The sequence below is a fragment of the Pseudophryne corroboree genome, chromosome 11 (assembly GCF_028390025.1).
Source record: "Pseudophryne corroboree isolate aPseCor3 chromosome 11, aPseCor3.hap2, whole genome shotgun sequence".
Taxonomy (NCBI): domain Eukaryota; kingdom Metazoa; phylum Chordata; class Amphibia; order Anura; family Myobatrachidae; genus Pseudophryne; species Pseudophryne corroboree.
Window position 1 is genome coordinate 197,945,901 of NC_086454.1, and position 18,946 is coordinate 197,964,846.

Consider the following 18,946-nt stretch of genomic DNA (forward strand, 5'->3'; position numbering starts at 1 on the left):
GTACAACTTGTGATCTGAACCCAGTTAACAGCATGATAACAGAGAAGCCTCTGGAAAGATGGCTCACAACAACAATAACCCGATTTAGTTAACAATAACTATGTACAAGTATTGCAGACAATCCGCACTTGGGATGGGCGCCCAGCATCCACTACGGACTACGAGAAATAGAATTATCGGTAAGTAAATTCTTATTTTCTCTGACGTCCTAGTGGATGCTGGGAACTCCGTAAGGACCATGGGGATTATACCAAAGCTCCCAAACGGGCGGGAGAGTGCGGATGACTCTGCAGCACCGAATGAGAGAATCCAGGTCCTCCTCAGCCAGGGTATCAAATTTGTAGAATTTAGCAAACGTGTTTGCCCCTGACCAAGTAGCTGCTCGGCAAAGTTGTAAAGCCGAGACCCCCTCGGGCAGCCGCCCAAGATGAGCCCACCTTCCTTGTGGAATGGGCTTTTACAGATTTTGGCTGTGGCAGGCCTGCCACAGAATGTGCAAGCTGAATTGTACTACAAATCCAACGAGCAATAGTCTGCTTAGAAGCAGGAGCACCCAGCTTGTTGGGTGCATACAGGATAAACAGGGAGTCCGATTTTCTGACTCCAGCCATCCTGGAAACATATATTTTCAGGGCCCTGACAACGTCCAGCAACTTGGAGTCCTCCAAGTCCCTAGTAGCCGCAGGTACCACAATAGGCTGGTTCAGGTGAAACGCTGAAACCACCTTAGGGAGAAATTGTGGACGAGTCCTCAATTCTGCCCTGTCCGTATGAAAAATCAGGTAAGGGCTTTTATAAAGATAAAGCCGCCAATTCTGACACGTGCCTGGCCGAAGCCAGGGCCAACAGCATGACCACTTTCCATGTGAGATATTTCAAATCCACAGATTTAAGCGGTTCAAACCAATGTGATTTTAGGAACCCCAAAACTACATTGAGATCCCAAGGTGCCACTGGAGGCACAAAAGGAGGCTGTATATGCAGCACCCCCTTGACAACGTCTGAACTTCAGGAACTGAAGCCAGTTCTTTCTGGAAGAAAATCGACAGGGCCGAAATCTGAACCTTAATGGATCCTAATTTTTAGGCCCATAGAAACTCCTGTTTGCAGGAAATGCAGGAATCGACCCAGTTGAAATTCCTCTGTTGGGGCCTTCCTGGCCTCGCACCACGCAACATATTTCCGCCAAATGCGGTGATAATGCTTTGCGGTCACATCCTTCCTGGCTTTGATCAGGGTAGGAATGACTTCTTCCGGAATGCCTTTTTCCTTCAGGATCCGGCGTTCAACCGCCATGCCGTCAAACGCAGCCGCGGTAAGTCTTGGAACAGACAGGGACCTTGCTGGAGCAGGTCCCTTCTTAGAGGTAGAGGCCACGGGTCCTCTGTGAGCATCTCTTGAAGTTCCGGGTACCAAGTCCTTCTTGGCCAATCCGGAGCCACGAGTATAGTTCTTACTCCTCTCCGTCTTATAATTCTCAGTACCTCGGGTATGAGAGGCAGAGGAGGGAAACACATACACTGACTGGTACACCCACGGTGTTACCAGAGCGTCCACAGCTATTGCCTGAGGGTCCCTTGACCTGGCGCAATACCTGTCCAATTTTTTGTTGAGGCGGGACGCCATCATGTCCACCTTTGGTTATTTCCAACGGTTTACAATCATGTGGAAGACTTCTGGGTGAAGTCCCCACTCTCCCGGGTGGAGGTCGTGCCTGCTGAGGAAGTCTGCTTCCCAGTTGTCCACTCCCGGAATGAACACTGCTGACAGTGCTATCACATGATTTTCCGCCCAGCGAAGAATCCTTGCAGCTTCTGCCATTGCCCTCCTGCTTCTTGTGCCGCCCTGTCTGTTCACGTGGGCGACTGCCGTGATGTTGACCGACTGGATCAGCACCGGCTGACCTTGAAGCTGAGGTCTTGCTTGGCTTAGGGCATTGTAAATGGCCCTCAGCTCCAGGATATTTATGTGAAGTGATGTCTCCAGGCTTGACCACAAGCCCTGGAAATTTCTTCCCTGTGTGACTGCTCCCCAGCCTCGCAGGCTGGCATCCGTGGTCACCAGGACCCAGTCCTGAATGCCGAATCTGCGGCCCTCTAGAAGATGAGCACTCTGCAACCACCACAGGAGAGACACCCTTGTCTTTGGTGACAGGGTTATCCGCTGATGCATCTGAAGATGCGATCCAGACCATTTGTCCAGCAGGTCCCACTGGAAAGTTCTTGCGTGGAATCTGCCGAAAGGGATTGCTTCGTAGGAAGCCACCATTTTTCCCAGGACCCTTGTGCATTGATGCACTGACACTTGGCCTGGTTTTAGGAGGTTTCTGACTAGTTCGGATAACTCCCTGGCTTTCTCCTCCGGGAGAAAACACCTTTTTCTGGACTGTGTCCAGGATCATCCCTAGGAATAGAAGACGTGTCGTCGGGATCAGCTGCGATTTTGGAATATTGAGAATCCAACCGTGCTGCCGCAACACTACTTGAGATAGTGCTACCCCGACTACCAATTGTTCCCTGGATCTTGCCCTTATCAGGAGATCGTCCAAGTACGGGATAACTAAAACTCCCTTCCTTCGAAGGAGTATCATCATTTCGGCCATTACCTTGGTAAAGACCCGGGGTGCCGTGGACAAACCAAACGGCAGCGTCTGAAACTGATAGTGACAGTTCTGTACCACAAACCTGAGGTATCCTTGGTGAGAAGGGTAAATTGGGACATGGAGGTAAGCCTCCTTGATGTCCAAAGACACCATATAATCCCCTTCTTCCAAGTTCGCAATCACCGCTCTGAGTGACTCCATCTTGAATTTAAACCTGTGTATGTATTCAAGGATTTCAGATTTAAAATAGGTCTCACCGAGCCGTCCGGCTTCGGTACCACAAACAGCGTGGAATAATACCCCTGTCCCTGTTGCAGGAGGGGTATCTTGATTATCACCTGCTGGGAATACAGCTTGTGAATGGCTTCCAATACCGCCTCCCTGTCGGAGGGAGACGTCGGTAAAGCAGACTTTAGGGGAGTGCCTGAGTCCGCTTGTAAAGCCCCAGCGCCATGCTGAGGACTTGGCAAAAAACGGGAGAGGGCTTCTGTTCCTGGGAACTGGCTGTTTGCTGCAGCCTTTTTCCTCTCCCTCTGCCACGGGGCAGAAATGAGGAGCCTTTTGCCCGCTTGCCCTTATGGGGCCGAAAGGACTGCGCCTGATAATACGGCGTCTTCTTATGTTGAGAGGCTACCTGGGGTAAAAATAAGATTTTACTCACCGATAAATCTATTTCTCGTAGTCCGTAGTGGATGCTGGGGACTCAGTCAGGACCATGGGGAATAGCGGCTCCGCAGGAGACAGGGCACAAAAAGTAAAAGCTTTTGGACCTAGGTGGTGTGCACTGGCTCCTCCCCCTATGACCCTCCTCCAAGCCTCAGTTAGGATACTGTGCCCGGACGAGCGTACACAATAAGGAAGGATTTTGAATCCCGGGTAAGACTCATACCAGCCACACCAATCACACCGTACAACTTGTGATCTGAACCCAGTTAACAGTATGATAACAGAGGAGCCTCTGAAAAGATGGCTCACAACAACAAAAACCCGATTTTGTTAACAATAACTATGTACAAGTATTGCAGACAATCCGCACTTGGGATGGGCGCCCAGCATCCACTACGGACTACGAGAAATAGATTTATCGGTGAGTAAAATCTTATTTTCTCTAACGTCCTAAGTGGATGCTGGGGACTCCGTCAGGACCATGGGGATTATACCAAAGCTCCCAAACGGGCGGGAGAGTGCGGATGACTCTGCAGCACCGAATGAGAGAACTCCAGGTCCTCCTCAGCCAGGGTATCAAATTTGTAGAATTTAGCAAACGTGTTTGCCCCTGACCAAGTAGCTGCTCGGCAAAGTTGTAGAGCCGAGACCCCTCGGGCAGCCGCCCAAGAAGAGCCCACCTTCCGTGTGGAATGGGCTTTTACAGATTTTGGCTGTGGCAGGCCTGCCACAGAATGTGCATGCTGAATTGTACTACAAATCCAACGCGCAATAGTCTGCTTAGAAGCAGGAGCACCCAGCTTGTTGGGTGCATACAGGATAAACAGCGAGTCAGATTTCCTGACTCCAGCCGTCCTGGAAACATATATTTTCAGGGCCCTGACAACGTCCAGCAACTTGGAGTCCTCCAAGTCCCTAGTAGCCGCAGGCACCACAATAGGTTGGTTTAGGTGAAACGCTGAAACCACCTTAGGAAGAAATTGAGGACGAGTCCTCAATTCCACCCTATCCGAATGAAATATCAGGTAAGGGCTCTTATAGGATAAAGCCGCCAATTCAGATACTCGCCTGGCAGAAGCCAGGGCCAACAACATTACCACTTTCCATGTGAGATATTTTAATTCCACCGTGGCAAGTGGCTCAAACCAATGTGATTTTAGGAATCCCAAAACTACATTGAGATCCCAAGGTGCCACTGGGGGCACAAAGGGAGGCTGTATATGCAGTACCCCTTTTACAAAAGTCTGAACTTCAGGAAATGAAGCCAATTCTCTCTGAAAGAAAATCGACAAGGCCGAAATTTGAACCTTAATGGACCCTAACTGTAGGCCCATGGACAGTCCTGTTTGCAGGAAATGTAGGAAACGACCTAGTTGAAATTCCTCTGTCGGGGCCTTCTTGGTCTCGCACCACGCAACATATTTTCGCCAAATACGGTGATAATGCTGTGCGGTTACATCCTTCCTAGCTTTAATCAGGGTAGGAATAACTTCATCTGGAATGCCTTTTTCCTTCAGAATCCGGCGTTCAACCGCCATGCCGTCAAACGCAGCCGCGGTAAGTCTTGGAACAGACAGGGTCCCTGCTGAAGCAGGTCCCTTCTTAGCGGCAGAGGCCACGGGTCCTCTGTGAGCATCTCTTGAAGTTCCGGGTACCAAGTCCTTCTTGGCCAATCCGGAGCCACTAGTATAGTTCTTACTCCTCTCCGTCTTATAATTCTCAGTACCTTGGGTAAGAGAGGCAGAGGAGGGAACACATACACCGACTGGAACACCCAAGGTGTTACCAGAGCGTCCACAGCTATTGCCTGCGGGTCTCTTGACCTGGCGCAATACCTGTCTAGTTTTTTGTTGAGGCGTGACGCCATCATGTCCACCTTTGGTTTTTCCCAACGGTTCACAATCATGAGGAAGACTTCCGGATGAAGTCCCCACTTTTCCGGGTGTAGGTCGTGTCTGCTGAGGAAGTCTGCTTCCCAGTTGTCCACTCCCGGAATGAACACTGCTGACAGTGCTATCACATGATTTTCCGCCCATTGCAGAATCCTTGCAGCTTCTGTCATTGCCCTCCTGCTTCTTGTGCCGCCCTGCCTGTTTATGTGGGCGACTGCTGTGATGTTGTCCGACTGGATCAACACCGGCTGACCCTGAAGCAGAGGCTTTGCTAGGCTTAGAGCATTGTTCTAGGAGATGAGCACTTTGCAGCCACCACAGAAGAGATACCCTTGTCCTTGGAGACAGGGTTATTTTCTGATGCATCTGAAAATGCGATCCGGACCATTTGTCCAGCAGATCCCACTGAAAAATTCTTGCGTGGAATCTGCCGAATGGAATCGCTTCGTAAGAAGCCACCATTTTTCCCAGGACCCTTGTGCATTGATGCACTGACACCTTTCCTGGTTTTAGGAGGTTCCTGACTAGCTCGGATAACTCCCTGGCTTTCTCCTCCGGGAGAAACACCTTTTTCTGGACTGTGTCCAGAATCATCCCTAGGAACAGCAGACGTGTCGTCGGAATCAGCTGCGATTTTGGAATATTTAAAATCCACCCGTGCTGTTGTAGTACTTCTTGAGATAGTGCTACTCCGACTTCTAACTGTTCTCTGGACCTTGCCCTTATTAGGAGATCGTCCAAGTAAGGGATAATTAATACGCCTTTTCTTCGAAGAAGAATCATCATTTCGGCCATTACCTTGGTAAAGACCCGGGGTGCCGTGGACAATCCAAACGGCAGCGTCTGAAACTGATAATGACAGTTCTGTATTACGAACCTGAGATACCCTTGGTGAGAAGGGCAAATCGGGACATGGAGATAGGCATCCTTGATGTCCAGAGACACCATATAGTCCCCTTCTTCCAGGTTCGCTATCACTGCTCTGAGTGATTCCATCTTGAATTTGAACCTTTTGATATAAGTGTTCAAAGATTTTAGATTTAAAAATCGGTCGCACCGAACCGTCTGGTTTCGGTACCACAAACAGTGTGGAGTAATATTCCTTCCCTTGTTGTAGGAGGGGTACTTTTATTATCACCTGTTGGGAGTACAGCTTGTGAATGGCTTCCAATACCGCCTCCCTGTCGGAGGGAGCTATTGGTAAAGCAGACTTCAGGAACCGGCGAGGGGGAGACGTCTCGAATTCCAATTTGTACCCCTGAGATACTACTTGCAGGATCCAGGGGTTCACTTGCGAGTGAGCCCACTGCGCGCTGAAATTTCTGAGACGACCTCCCACCGTACCTGAGTCTGCTTGTAAGGACCCAGCGTCATGCTGAGGACTTGGCGGAAGAGGGCTTCTGTTCTTGGGAAGAAGCTGTCTGCTGCAGTCTTTTTCCCCTTCCTCTACCCCGGGGCAGATAGGACTGTCCTTTTGTCCGCTTGCCTTTATGGGAACGAAAGGACTGATGCTGAAAAGACGGTGTCTTTTTCTGTTGAGAGGTGACTTGAGGTAAAAATGTGGATTTCCCAGCCGTTGCCGTGGTTACCAGGTCTGATAGACCGACCCCAAATAACTCCTCCCCTTTATACGGCAATACCTCCATGTGCCGTTTTGAATCCGCATCACCTGACCACTGTCGCGTCCATAACCCTCTTCTGGCAGAAATGGACAGCGCACTTACTCTTGATGCCAGAGTGCAAATATCTCTCTGTGCATCTCGCATATATAAAAATGCATCTTTTAATTGCTCAATAGTCAATAAAATACTGTCCCTATCCAGGGTATCAATATTCTCAGTCAGGGAGTCCGACCACGCCACCCCAGCACTGCACATCCAGGCTGAGGCGATTGCTGGTCGCAGTATAACACCAGTATGTGTGTATATACTTTTAAGGATATTTTCCAGCCTCCTATCTGCTGGCTCCTTAAGGGCGGCCGTTTCTGGAGACGGTAACGCCACTTGTTTTGATAAGCGTGTGAGCGCCTTATCTACCCTAGGGGGTGTTTCCCAACGAGCCCTAACCTCTGGTGGGAAGGGATATAGTGCCAATAATTTTTTAGAAATTAGCAGTTTTTTGTCGGGGGTAACCCACGCTTCATCACACACTTCATTCAATTCATCTGATTCAGGAAAAACTACGGGTAGTTTTTTCACACCCCACATAATACCCCTTTTCGTGGTACTTGCAGTATCAGAGATGTGCAAAACCTCCTTCATTGCCGTGATCATGTAACGTGTGGCCCTACTGGAAAATACGTTTGTTTCTTCACCGTCGACACTGGAGTCAGTGTCTGTGTCTGGGTCCGTGTCGACCCACTGAGGTAACGGGCGTTTTATAGCCCCTGACGGTGTTTGAGACGCCTGGACAGGCACTAACTGAGCTGCCGGCTGTCTCATGTCGTCAACAGTTTTCTGTAACGTGCCGACACTGTCACGTAATTCCTTAATTACGGCCATCCATTCAGGTGTCGACTCCCTAGGGGGTGACATCACCATTATAGGCAATTGCTCCGCCTCCACATCATTTTCCTCCTCATACATGTCGACACACACGTACCGACACCCAGCACACACACAGGGAATGCTCTGATAGAGGACAGGACCCCACTTAGCCCCTTGGGGAGACAGAGGGAGAGTTTGCCAGCACACACCAGAGCGCTATATATGTATAGGGACAACCTTACAATAAGTGTCTATCCCTTATAGCTGCTTATATCTGTTATTTTGCCAAATAAGTGCCCCCCTCTCTTTTTTACCCTGTTTCTGTAGTGCAGGATGCAGGGGAGATTCAGGGAGCCTTCCTACCAGCGGCGCGGCTCCGGGACCCATCCATGGCTGGGCCTGTGATCGTCCCTCTGGAGCTAATGTCCAGTAGCCAAGAAGCCCAATCCACTCTGCACGCAGGTGAGTTCGCTTCTTCTCCCCTTAGTCCCACGCTGCAGTGAGCCTGTTGCCAGCAGGACTCACTGAAAATAAAAAAAACCTAAGTATACTTTTACTTCTAAGCAGCTCAGGAGAGCCACCTAGATTGCACCCTTCTCGGCCGGGCACAAAGATCTAACTGAGGCTTGGAGGAGGGTCATAGGGGGAGGAGCCAGTGCACACCACCTAGGTCCAAAAGCTTTTACTTTTTGTGCCCCGTCTCCTGCGGAGCCGCTATTCCCCATGGTCCTGACGGAGTCCTCAGCATCCACTTAGGACGTTAGAGAAAATGTGGATTTCCCAGCAGTTGCCGTGGCCACCAGGTCTGATAGACCTACACCAAATAACGCCTCCCCTTTGTAAGGCAATACTTCCATATGCCTTTTGGAATCAGCATCACCTGACCACTGCCTCGTCCATAACCCTCTTCTGGCAGAAATGGACAGCGCACTTACTCTTGATGCCAGTCGGCAAATATCCCTCTGTGCATCACGCATATATAGAAATGCATCTTTCAAATGCTCTATAGTCAGTAATATACTGTCCCTATCTAGGGTATCAATATTGTCAGTCAGGGAATCCGACCAAGCCACCCCTGCACTGCACATCCAGGCTGAGGCGATTGCTGGTCGCAGTATAACACCCGTGTGAGTGTATATACATTTTAGGATATTCTCCTGCTTTCTGTCAGCAGGTTCCTTAAGGGCGGCCCTATCAGGAGACGGTAGTGCCACCTGTTTTGACAAACGTGTGAGCGCTTTATCCACCTTAGGGGGTGTTTCCCAACGTGCCCTATCCTCTGGCGGGAAGGGGTATGATGCTAATAACCTTTTAGGAATTATCCGTTTTTTATCGGGGGAAACCCACGCTTCATCACACACTTCATTTAATTCCTCAGATGCAGGAAAAACTACAGCCAGTTTTTTCTCACCAAACATAATACCCTTTTTAGTGGTACTTGTATTATCAGAAATATGTAAAACATTTTTCATAGCATCAATCATGTAACGTGTGGCCCTACTGGAAGTCACATTCGTCTCTTCATCGACGACACTGGAGTCAGTATCCGTGTCGGCGTCTGTATCTGCCATCTGAGGTAACAGGCGTTTTAGAGCCCCTGATGGCTTTTGAGACGCCTAGACAGGCACGAGCTGAGTAGCCGGCTGTCTCATGTCATCAACCGTCTTTTGTAAAGAGCTGACACTGTCACGTAATTCCTTCCATAAGCTCAGCCACTCAGGTGTCGACTCCCTAGGGGGTGACATCTCCATTACAGGCAATTGCTCCGCCTCCACACCATTTTCCTCCTCATACATGTCGACACAATCGTACCGACACACAGCACACACACAGGGAATGCTCTGATAGAGGACAGGACCCCACTAGCCCTTTGGGGAGACAGAGGGAGAGTATGCCAGCACACACCAGAGCGCTATATTATATATATATATATATATATACACAGGGATAACCTCATAGAAGTGTTTTTCCCCTTATAGCTGCTGTTTTATTTATACTGCGCCTAATTAGTGCCCCCCTCTCTTGTTTTACCCTTTTCTGTAGTGCAGGACTGCAGGGGAGAGTCAGGGAGACGTCCTTCCAGCGAAGCTGTGAGGGAAAATGGCGCCCGTGTGCTGAGGAGATAGGCTCCGCCCCCTTCTCTGCGGAATTTTCTCCCGTTTTTTGCTGTATTCTGGCAGGGGTTAAAATACATCCATATAGCCCTGGGGGTTATATGTGATGTATTTTCGCCAGCCAAGGTGTTTCTATTGCTGCTCAGGGCGCCCCCCTCCCAGCGCCCTGCACCCTCAGTGACCGGAGTGTGAAGTGTGCCTGAGGAGCAATGGCGCACAGCTGCAGTGCTGTGCGCTACCTTGGTGAAGACTGATGTCTTCTGCCGCCGATTTTCCGGACCTCTTCTTGCTTCTGGCTCTGTAAGGGGGCCGGCGGCACGGCTCTGGGACCGGACTCCGAGGCTGGGCCTGTGTTCGGTCCCTCTGGAGCTAATGGTGTCCAGTAGCCAAGAAGCCCAAGCTGGCTGCAAGCAGGCAGGTTCGCTTCTTCTCCCCTTAGTCCCTCGATGCAGTGAGCCTGTTGCCAGCAGGTCTCACTGAAAATAAAAAACCTAAAACTAAACTTTTACTAAGAAACTCAGGAGAGCCTCCTAGAATGCACCCTTCTCGGCCGGGCACAAAAATCTAACTGAGGCTTGGAGGAGGGTCATAGGGGGAGGAGCCAGTGCACACCAGGTAGTCCTAAAGCTTTACTTTTGTGCCCAGTCTCCTGCGGAGCCGCTATTCCCCATGGTCCTTACGGAGTTCCCAGCATCCACTAGGACGTCAGAGAAAATATTTTTCAATAGGCTCTCTACCCTTCTGTCTGTGACATCAATGAGGTAGATGACCGTAGTAAAGCAGATTTATGCACGAGTCGCAGAACATGTGCATCTACTTTTGGAGGAACTTCTCTCTTCGAACAATCCACAGCAGGAAATGGATAATAAGAATCCCATCTCTAAGGAATCTTATACTTTTTACTGGGCGCTGCCCAAGACTCATCCATCATTTCCGTCAACTCATCGGACGCTGGAGATTCAGCTTTCACTGATTTTGTTCGTTTGAATACAGGTGCTTTTGCTTTTAACGCTGTCTTGGCTGGCTCTTCCAGAGAAAGCACAGCCTTCACTGCATTAATAAGTTCAGCTACTTCTTCTGAACTAAAGCTCTGCGACTGATCATCATACGGAGTTGAATCTATTGTTTCCGCATCATCATCCGATGTATCATCTTGTGTAGTCTGCCATACAGACGTATCTGTCTTAGTCTTACCTGCCGCTTGGTTGCTTGTAGAGGCTACTGGAACCAAACCATAGGAAGGGAGCTGCATGTATGGGTTCATAGTGTAACCTAACCCCTGAGGTGGTGCTACCGGAGCTAACCTGTCCGCTATTGAAGACAGAGCCTTTGCGAACATATTCCATGGTGGCTCTACTGGAGGTTGAACTAACTCCTGTTTTTTACTTCGCTGAAAAGCGAAACAGTTTGCACACAAACCCTCATAAGTGACCAATTGATTCATATCAATTACCCCAGACTTACAAGATAAGCATGTTAGGGTTATAGGAGTGCTTGGTAAGTTCTCCTCATCACTTTTGCCGCTCATAGACATGGTATTAACCCGTTATCGACTACACACTTTGTGACTGAAAAACACCCTATATGTCAGTATATAGAGTTGAGATCAATCTGACCACAGTTCACCTGATTTGAGGGTCAGAACAGGACTGACATTACCCAGAAAAGTCAGCACACATACTAGCAGTCAGTCACATGTTAAAGCATTAGACATTGTCATATGAGAATACAACCTCCATAATAACTTAAACATAAGTAGTAAAATTGTACTTCTGTTTTAACTGGTTCTAGTTTCAACATAACATGCAGAAAACACAGTAATATACAGGTCTCATATGCAATAGGTACTAAAAATTAACAATGCATACTAAAAAGTAGAAAGAATTTTTAGTACTGTATACCCTGCCTCCAGAGAGCGGGATACAGGGAGACTCACCACACTTCCATATCCAAGCAAAGACGCTCGTAAGACGCTGAGTGGATTCAGACGCTACTGGTGTACACTGCCGCTCTTGGTAACTGATAATGGACACGGACGCTCACCAACGGACACGGACGCTGAGCGACTCCACGTGTATGCAGACGCTAAAGGCCTGCGACTCGGTCTGGGCGGGTTTATATCCAGTGTACACAACCGCAGCGTCTAAGCTGCGACCGAGTACCCTCGTGGTAGTGTCTAAGCCGGAAGTGAGGTCATTAAGTTCATGAAACGAGAGACACGCGGGAACTGGCCATGAACTCGGAGGAGGGACGGCCAGGAGAGCGTCTGAATCCCCCCGTTAACTTAAACTCCCAGGATCGCGGCCTCTACCTAGTCCTGGCGCCTATGATCCCCGGAGCGTAGAGCTGTCACACTCGAGATGTTCGGCGCATCAACACACTGTTTGTAGTCTCCACCAAATCAGTGTAGCTGTGTCCTGACCCCTCTAGTAAGAGGAAGTCCATAGACTCACCGTCTCCCCATGCTCCGGCCACAACCTGGTTACGTCTGCTGGACCTGCTAGAACAGCCGACACAGACGACCGTCGAGACAGCACTGTACCGCGGAGGTTAGCGTTGTTGCGACGCGGTGGGGAGTTGTTGGAGCGACTCCTTCTAATATGCGTTTAAGACGCTGTTAAGAGAAGTCGCTCTAAAAAACATTATAGTAAGTCTATAAAAATAAAGTAATGAAAACTTAAGGCTGCGTTCACAGCAGCCCTGTGACCATGCGGCTTCCTGCCGCACCAAGCAAAAAACTGATCTGACTGAGTCAGTGGGCGGGACTATATAGTGGAGGCCCAAATGCATCCTGGGAGGCCAGAAAGCTCGTGACCGTGTTGGTGCCATTTTCGCTGTCGCTCGACAATGTCCCAATGTTATCCTGTGGATAATCCTGTGGACCCAGCCAGAGAAATATTCAATTAGAGAGATATCCCTTTTATAGGTGAACTTTAGATTAAATTGGTTTTGATGAATAGCTTCTATAAAAGAAGCTAGACTTTGTGGATCACCGTTCCATATAAATATCAGATCATCAATAGAACGCTCATAGAATCTGATATTCTTTGAGAAAAAATGGGTACCATAGACAAAGAGGTCCTCCCCACTCCCCCATCAGCAGGTTCACATACAATGGTGCAAATTTTGTCCCATCGCAGTCCCCTGCTGTTGGAGGTAGCGGGCGTCTCCAAATTGGAAATAGTTGTGCTGCAAGATGTATTCAATACTGTGTAGAATGAATTAAATTTCTTCTAGTTTTCCCCGGATCTAATTCCAAGGTCTTTTTAACTGCATAGATACCCTTGTCGTGTGGGATTGACGAATATAAGGTTTGGACATCGACTGTAAGCCAAATGTCCCCTTCCCTCCATACATAGTTTTCAATTAGGCTTTGTTGGACCAAACGTTTAAAGCCCTGGTGGTCCACCTGGTCATATCAAGTGGACGAGAACTATTCTTCCCATTGCTTTATTTATACATTTAACAGTATTTATCAATTGAGGTATGTTTTCTTTGATGAAATCGTATTTTATTCATGTTTGTATTCACTGGGTGAGATTCAAATGATATATCACGCCCAATTTCATTTCTAAAATGATCTCCGTTATTGCGCATATTGCGCCCATAGTAAACAGGTTTAGCTGTGTAAAGGGTTGGGTGCATCGCTACTCCGGGGGTAGCGAGCTGAAATAATGATACAACGTCCCTGCGGGCAGAAACAGAACGGATGTGGAAAGGGGTGAAAAGAATTGAATCCCGCCCACTGTTTCCTCTGTTAAATCATGGCCTGTACATCCTTTTTATATGTTCTTATCGTAAATTGCATATTTTAATTGTTGTTCAATGTTGTATAAGTAAAATGTCCTGATTATTGTTCTACAATTGTAGATTTAACCCTGATGAAGTCTTAGTTTAAGACTACACGTGTTGGGTTATCTACTTAATAGTCGTGACCTCCAATCTACAGTAAGGAAAAGGAGGAGTCTTGCAAATTATTTTTCTTACATATAATTCTCAATGTGACCATCGAATTGTGTCAACTGTGGGAGGAAGTTACTGTTGCTACTTCTGTATGATCAAAGACATTATATAAAAAATGTTTTAAAGGAACATATTGTCATTTGTAAAAATACAATGTGCGAATCCAGGTTAGGGATGCTTTAATGATTAGGTGTTGATACGACCCTCTGGCGCCAATTTCACACATACATACATATACACACACACACATACTTAAGTGTTTGTAAAAAGTCACAGCGCTGTAGACAGGCGGCTTTGAGGAAGAGTGGAAGGCAGCTCCAGGGTGGGAAAATCTGCTCAGAGATGGCGCCCTGGGCCGGGGGAGGGGCTACAGGTCAATATATAGTGGGGTCCCTGTGTGCAACAGTGTCCACACCAGCGTTGCAGTCCGTCTCCCTAGACTGCGATCGGAACGCGATTTAGTAACTGGTCCTGTCTGGGGGACCATCTTACCTCCTCCCTGTAGCAACCACGCGAACCAGGAGAGCGTCTGCGACCGTGTGCCTAGAGTCGGAGCGTCTCCGCCACAAGTACCCGGAAACTGAGCCGCGGGAGTATGCGACGCCGCTTGGGAGGTGATGGAGCTGCAGCATTGAATGTCACTGACATATAACAGTGCCGAGGCCCTTGAAGTCTTCTTAGAAAGCTTTTTTCAGGACTGCCCAGCGCAGCCCCCCTGTTGACAAGCCCGCTCTGCAGGCACCAACTCGAAACTGAGCTCACAGTGCCTGGAAGCGGGGTGATAGACGAGGCCCCAATGCATCCTGGGACAGCTAAAGCTTTAACCTGTTGGTGCCTGGATCAAGATCCACTCTACAACCCGATGTATTCCCTGTGGAACACAATGTACCCTGCTGCAGAAAGAACATTTATACCCCTATCACACTGCCAATGCCGGATCCCACCCGGGAATTGGAAACGGATCCTTCCCGGGTGGGATCCGGCATTGGCTGCTGCCGCTGGATTCCATGACCCGGCAATATGCCTGGCGGGTTGCCGTAGCGGCGGTGCCGGCAGCAGGGGTGGAGGCGGAGCTTGGAGATGAGATCATCTCCGCGTCGCCTCTCCCTGTTGTAGTGAACAGGTCCCATCGACCCAGGAGCCCGTTTACGCTGCCATTGACCCGGTATTCAACCCGGGAATAACACTGCTATATTCTCGGGTCGAATTGCCGGGTAAGGCGACCCGGGATTTCGGCTATACCCCTTTCACACCGCACGCTGACTCGGCAATATGCCGGGTCGATAACGGGTTATTTGTGCGGTGTGAAAGGGGTATAAGTAGTATCTACAGACTCTAAGCACTGTTGATTTTCCAATCTTGTCTAACATGGACTGAGGACCAAATCAACAACATGCGACCAGCCAGGACTGTAATAAAAACTCCAACCCTTGTGATTAGGGAATGGTGCAACAGTATGCAGGCAACAGGGAAATTGTAGGGTTGCAGTAAGCCATTGCAAATCACATTGGTTGACATGCGGACTGTCGAATCTCACAATGTCATCATTATGTCAGTTTCAACATTTAACATGTTGACATTCAGACCATGTACAGTCTAGTCTGAATGTCGACCTAATATACCACACTCTGAAGCAATCCCTTAAAATGTCAGAAATAAACTGGGTAAGCAGAGAACAGCAAATACCATGGTCAACATAATGATATTTCTTTACCTGGGTTATCCTTCTCCGTATCAGAATCAAGATCTTGACACGAGACACAGAGTAATTGTTTTTGTCGGTCCTGCAATAATATTGTCTATAGGAGGTGTGGAGGAAAACAAAACTTGTCAGTTCAATGCACTTCAGCAAAAGGATTGTATTTTCTTCACTTTGCATTCACTCACCCCACATGAATCACAGCAGTCTCCAAGCATTTTGTATCCCTTCAACAGGTAATCTCCCATCAATCGGCTAATCTTGTCCTGACGGTCTCGCCGTGCTCTCAAAATTTTCATATCTGAGTCAGATGGGGGAGACCACGTATCATCACCTGACAAAAAGTACAGGAATAACAAAGTATGCAAGGTACAGAAGTGAGGCAATATCATTATTAGCATTTATTTATATAGCATCTGCATATTCCATTGGGCTTTACAAGTGGGAGGCCACCAATAAAATGAGACTGAGTGAGAGGTAAAATGGCACTGGTCATAAGCATAGGGAGCTTAATACAGGAGTCAAGCGCTACATATTGTATTTTATATTGGTCCAGCCAGACTGCACAGATGATCCAGTAACGCAGCAATGTTGATCTGGGTTATACGAGGGGTGTGCACTAAGTTTCTGGATGTGCAGTGCATAGGTAGAGTAGACATAATTTGACTGGTTGTGAACAGTAATCTCTGACTAAAGTTCTTGTGATATGTCAAGGCACGAGCCTGTTATGGAGCTCAGCAGAGGCCACTGGAGAACCATGATCTTTTACGACTACAATAGTGATCTGCGACAGCAGGAGAGTTTTGACCAACTGCAAGCTGTTTTTAGGGGAAGAAGTACCGTCCCAAACAACTATGTTTGAGCGATTTGCAAAATTTCGGCACAGGACATAGTTCCTGGAAGTCGAAAAGTGTTGCGGCCGACCCGTGTCCGCCATCACTGGGGACAACATTGCTGCCATGTGGGCCATAGTTGAGGCGGACGCCAGGATGACCATGAGAAGGATATAACATCTCATTGGGATCCATCCACTTGCTACTCCACGAAAAGCTTAGCCTGAGCAAGGTTTCTGCACACTGGGTGTCCCATCAGCTGACTCAAGAGGAGGCAGCTAGGGTGACTTGGCGCAGCAACATCCTGGAGAGATTTGATGACGGTTGCTCAAACTCTGTCTGGGAAATCATCAGTGGCGATGAATCCTGGATCTACAGTTTCGACCCTGAAACCAAACAAGTTGGCCCAGTGGACCCCAGGTGTAGGTGCACCGCCACAGAAGTTCTGATGCGAGTGCAGCGTGGCCAGGCAGATGGTGGTTGTTTCTGTGACCAAGACTAGTCATGAAGTTACCTTACCACTCGTGCAGCAGCACACCGTCACTGGGGACTGGTAAACCACCCAATGCTTGCCACAAGTGCTGAAAGCCATTCCTAAGCACTCGCCCTCCTCCATCAGGACAATGCACCCATCCACAAGCCCAGGAAAGTGTTGTATGCTCTGGCCCATGAATGCATCCAGGAGCTTTGTCATTCTCCATACAGTCCAAATCTGGCTTCCTGCAACTTCTTCATGTTCCCACAAATCAAGAGCAAGAATCCTGGGATTCGTTTGGAGTTACTGGGAAGCTGCAATGGAGACCTCCATCCAGCATGCAGAAGACGTACCTGCTATTGACTGGTGCAGCTGCTTCACAAAGTGCATGAAGCGCATGCAACTCTGTATTGACTCCTCTGATGAATACTTTGAAAAAAATGGAACGTTCACTTTGTATGTAAATATAATACTTTTTGTGCATCCGGAAAAATATTGCACACCCCTCATACATACAAAGCAACTGTTAATAAATATGAGAAAGCCAAACAAAAAGTCATATAGCGCAAGTATAAATATAAGTCAGTTTTGCAGAAAAGAATGTGTTTGCAATATCTTGAATGGGAACAGACACAAGACTGAGCCACAAGTTACTGGAGCAACGGCTTTAAAAAGTTTTTACACAACTACTTAAGGCCCATACACACTGGGCGATTTTTTGAGCTTAAAGAAGCTCACTTTTGGCATTTTTTGCTCAAACTCATCCAGTGTGTATGGGCTAGTGATGAGCGCTAATGCGCGCTCCCGCATCATCGCTAGCCGCCGTCCGTCGGGCTGTTTGTACAGCCGAGTGAAGTACTTTCCACAGTCTCCAACCTCCCGTGAACATCGCTGGCACAGGGAATATAGCTCATTGTGTATGCACTGAGCTGTTTTCCTGCCAGCAATGTTCACAATCATCGCTATGCATAAACACTGGGTAAAAGCGCCCAGCTTGCATATTTCATAAACATTTTGTGTTAATTACTGTCACCAAATTCAGAGAGATAAATGTGTGTACAAGAATATATGTCAGCGTTATATAAAAGCATATAATTCCAGCACCATACACTTCTTGTTTTCATACCAGTTTATGTATTTTGCAGCATACGGTGACAAGTCCATTGCCCTGTTTTCCAGCAATGGCTTTGACTTGGAAACAGGATTGTGCACGGGTCATTATCCCTAGCCCTACAGCTTAAAGCACGAGCAGTTACATAGCTTCCATTCACAGATCGTGTTTTCCTCCATTTTCCATATGTACAGCGCCAATTACTTCTTTAGATTCCAGCTTCATGTAAATATCCTCTAACTTCACCATATACCGCACACCCAAACATTTATGCTCACCCTGCAGAGCCATGCCGACAGAACCGGAAGCACTGTCTCCGACCTGGAACATGAAAGTACTAATCCGACTGTGCAGACTTCTACTGCTGCTGGGTACACTGGCTGTCAGCAGAGTAAAGGACACTCTGGTCAGCCAATAAGCAGCAGCACATAGGACAGTCCCGCCACCGGATCACTACCACTGATATGGCTGTTGAGGTTAATGTGCTGCATACACTGTTCATATTTATTCATTTATGTATAGTGATCGGGATTGTGTCATCACTATGGAAGCATATAAATACCTACAAAACACCCACCCACACACACTGTCTGTCTCTCTCTCTCGAATGCGGGACTCCTTGCGCTCGAAAAGGGGCGTGGCATTTTAAACGGGCGTGGCTTCACAGGGATTCCACCAACGTATGCCCCCCCCCCCCCTTTCATCACAGAGGGGGCATGCCCAGCGTCCTTTGAGCTGCTAGCAATCACCCTGTTCCGCCGTCTCCCGTGAATAGACGCTGTGCGCATGCGCACAGTGGGGTAAATTTACTAAGATGGGAGTTCTATTTAAGATGGGATGTTGCCCATAGCAACCAATCAGATTCTACTTCTCATTTATCTAGCACCTTCTAGAACAGTGATTTTCAATCTTTTTTTACTCGCGGCACTTCAAACAATGTTTTAAAATTGCCAAGGCACACCATCCGTTCCCCACAGAACCCCCCCCAAAAAAAACATACATTGGCCCTCACAGTAATAAAAAATCCACACATACATTGGCCTACACCAGGGGTGGGGAACCTCCGGCCCGTGGGCCGTATAAGGCCCGCAAAGCCGTTTGGTCC

The 18,946-nt window shown here is 48.2% G+C and overlaps 1 protein-coding gene across 6 annotated transcripts in view; it reads right to left on the minus strand.

Moving 5' to 3' along the window:
* Positions 1-18,548, minus strand: part of ZNRD2 (zinc ribbon domain containing 2) — a 54,894-nt gene extending 36,346 nt beyond the window's left edge. Inside the window, exons 1-3 of one of the 6 annotated variants that reach the window (XM_063945184.1) lie at positions 18,419-18,548; positions 15,611-15,723; positions 15,438-15,522 (exon numbers count right to left, since the gene is read on the minus strand). In XM_063945184.1, coding sequence (XP_063801254.1) covers positions 15,438-15,522; positions 15,611-15,723; positions 18,419-18,545 — 325 coding nt within the window. In that variant the 5' untranslated portion in view covers positions 18,546-18,548. The other 5 variants (XM_063945183.1, XM_063945186.1, XM_063945185.1 and 2 more) reach the window with 5 other exon arrangements.
* Positions 18,549-18,946: the final 398 nt, after the last annotated feature.